The following is a 1,251-nucleotide window of genomic DNA, read 5'->3' as shown; positions in this document are numbered from 1 at the left end:
GGGAGGGCCCCCACGCCCTGCACCACTGGCACCGCAGCTCTGGGGATGCAGCTGATGGGGGGTGTCGTCCCCCCCGCCCCGTCTCCCTGCCGTGGGGGTGCCTGCATGTGCCCCAGGGACCCCCTGGGGAGGGGCTGGGCTGTACTGTCCCCCCAAAAACATCACAGCTCAGGGAGGCTGTGGGGGGAAAGGGGTTTATTGAGGGGGTGAGGGTGTTTGGGGGAACAGGGTGGGGGTGGTGGCAGGGCAGGGGGGCCACCCCATCCCTGGCTCCCGGGGCGGGGGGGGACCCCCCCTTCCCTGGCTCCCCAGGGGACTGCCGTCCCTCTGCCGGCTGGGTGCCAGGGCCCCCCTCAGAGCACCTTCCCGGGGTTCATGAGGCTGTGGGGGTCCAGCGCGGCCTTGATGCGGCGCAGGGGGTCCAGCCCCTCCTGGCCCAGCTCCTCCAGCAGCAGCGCCCGCTTGCCCAGCCCCACGCCGTGCTCCCCAGTGCAGGTGCCCCCTGCTGCCAGCGCCCGCCTGTGGGATGTGGGGGTCAGGGGATGGCAGGGGGCCCCCCATCCCCTGTGGGGGTCCCTGTCCCCACCTGCCCAGGCGCTGGGTAAAGGCGTGGACACGCTGGGACTCGGCTGGGGCCTGGACGTCAAAGATGAGGAGGCAGTGGAAGTTGCCATCACCCACGTGTCCCACCATGGGGCCTGTGGGTCCATAGGTCAGGTGAGGAGGATGGTGGCCCCCCTGGCCAACTGCCCCCACCCTAGGGGGCTGTGGCCCCACTGACCAGTGAGGCCGGAGTCCTGCAGGTCCCGCTTGGTCTCCACCACCACGTCGGGCAGGCGGGAGATGGGCACACAGACATCCGTGGAGTAGCCCTGGGCCGGGCAGGGCAGAGCCATGGCACCCACAGCTCCATGGGGCGCTGCCGCCATTGTCCCCCTCCCTGTGCCCAGAGCACCGTCCGGGGGTTCATGAGGCTGTGGGGGTCCAGCGTGGCCTTGATGTGGCGCAGGGTGTCCAGCCCCTCCTGGCCCAGCTCCTCCAGCAGCAGCGCCCGCTTGCCCAGCCCCACGCCGTGCTCCCCAGTGCAGGTGCCCCCTGCTGCCAGCGCCCGCCTGTGGGATGTGGGGGGCAGGGGATGGCAGGGGGCCCCCCATCCCCTGTGGGGGTCCCTGTCCCCACCTGCCCAGGCGCTGGGTAAAGGCGTGGACACGCTGGGACTCGGCTGGGTCCTGGACATCAAAGATGAGGAGG

The 1,251-nt window shown here is 71.4% G+C and overlaps 1 protein-coding gene across 1 annotated transcript in view; it reads right to left on the bottom strand.

The window, feature by feature from the left end:
• Positions 1-353: 353 nt before the first annotated feature.
• LDHD (lactate dehydrogenase D) overlaps positions 354-1,251 on the bottom strand; it is a gene marked incomplete at its 5' end in the record, with an annotated part of 3,332 nt that continues 2,434 nt past the window's right edge. The window contains 5 exons of the mRNA XM_035898796.1: positions 354-519; positions 587-698; positions 782-872; positions 956-1,112; positions 1,180-1,229. Coding sequence (XP_035754689.1) covers positions 354-519; positions 587-698; positions 782-872; positions 956-1,112; positions 1,180-1,229 — 576 coding nt within the window. The remainder of the gene's footprint in view (positions 520-586; positions 699-781; positions 873-955; positions 1,113-1,179; positions 1,230-1,251) is intronic.

The sequence above is a fragment of the Egretta garzetta genome, unplaced genomic scaffold, assembly GCF_000687185.1.
Source record: "Egretta garzetta isolate BGI_Z169 unplaced genomic scaffold, ASM68718v1 scaffold27, whole genome shotgun sequence".
NCBI lineage: Eukaryota > Metazoa > Chordata > Aves > Pelecaniformes > Ardeidae > Egretta > Egretta garzetta.
This window is presented reverse-complemented; position numbering and strand designations above follow the sequence as displayed.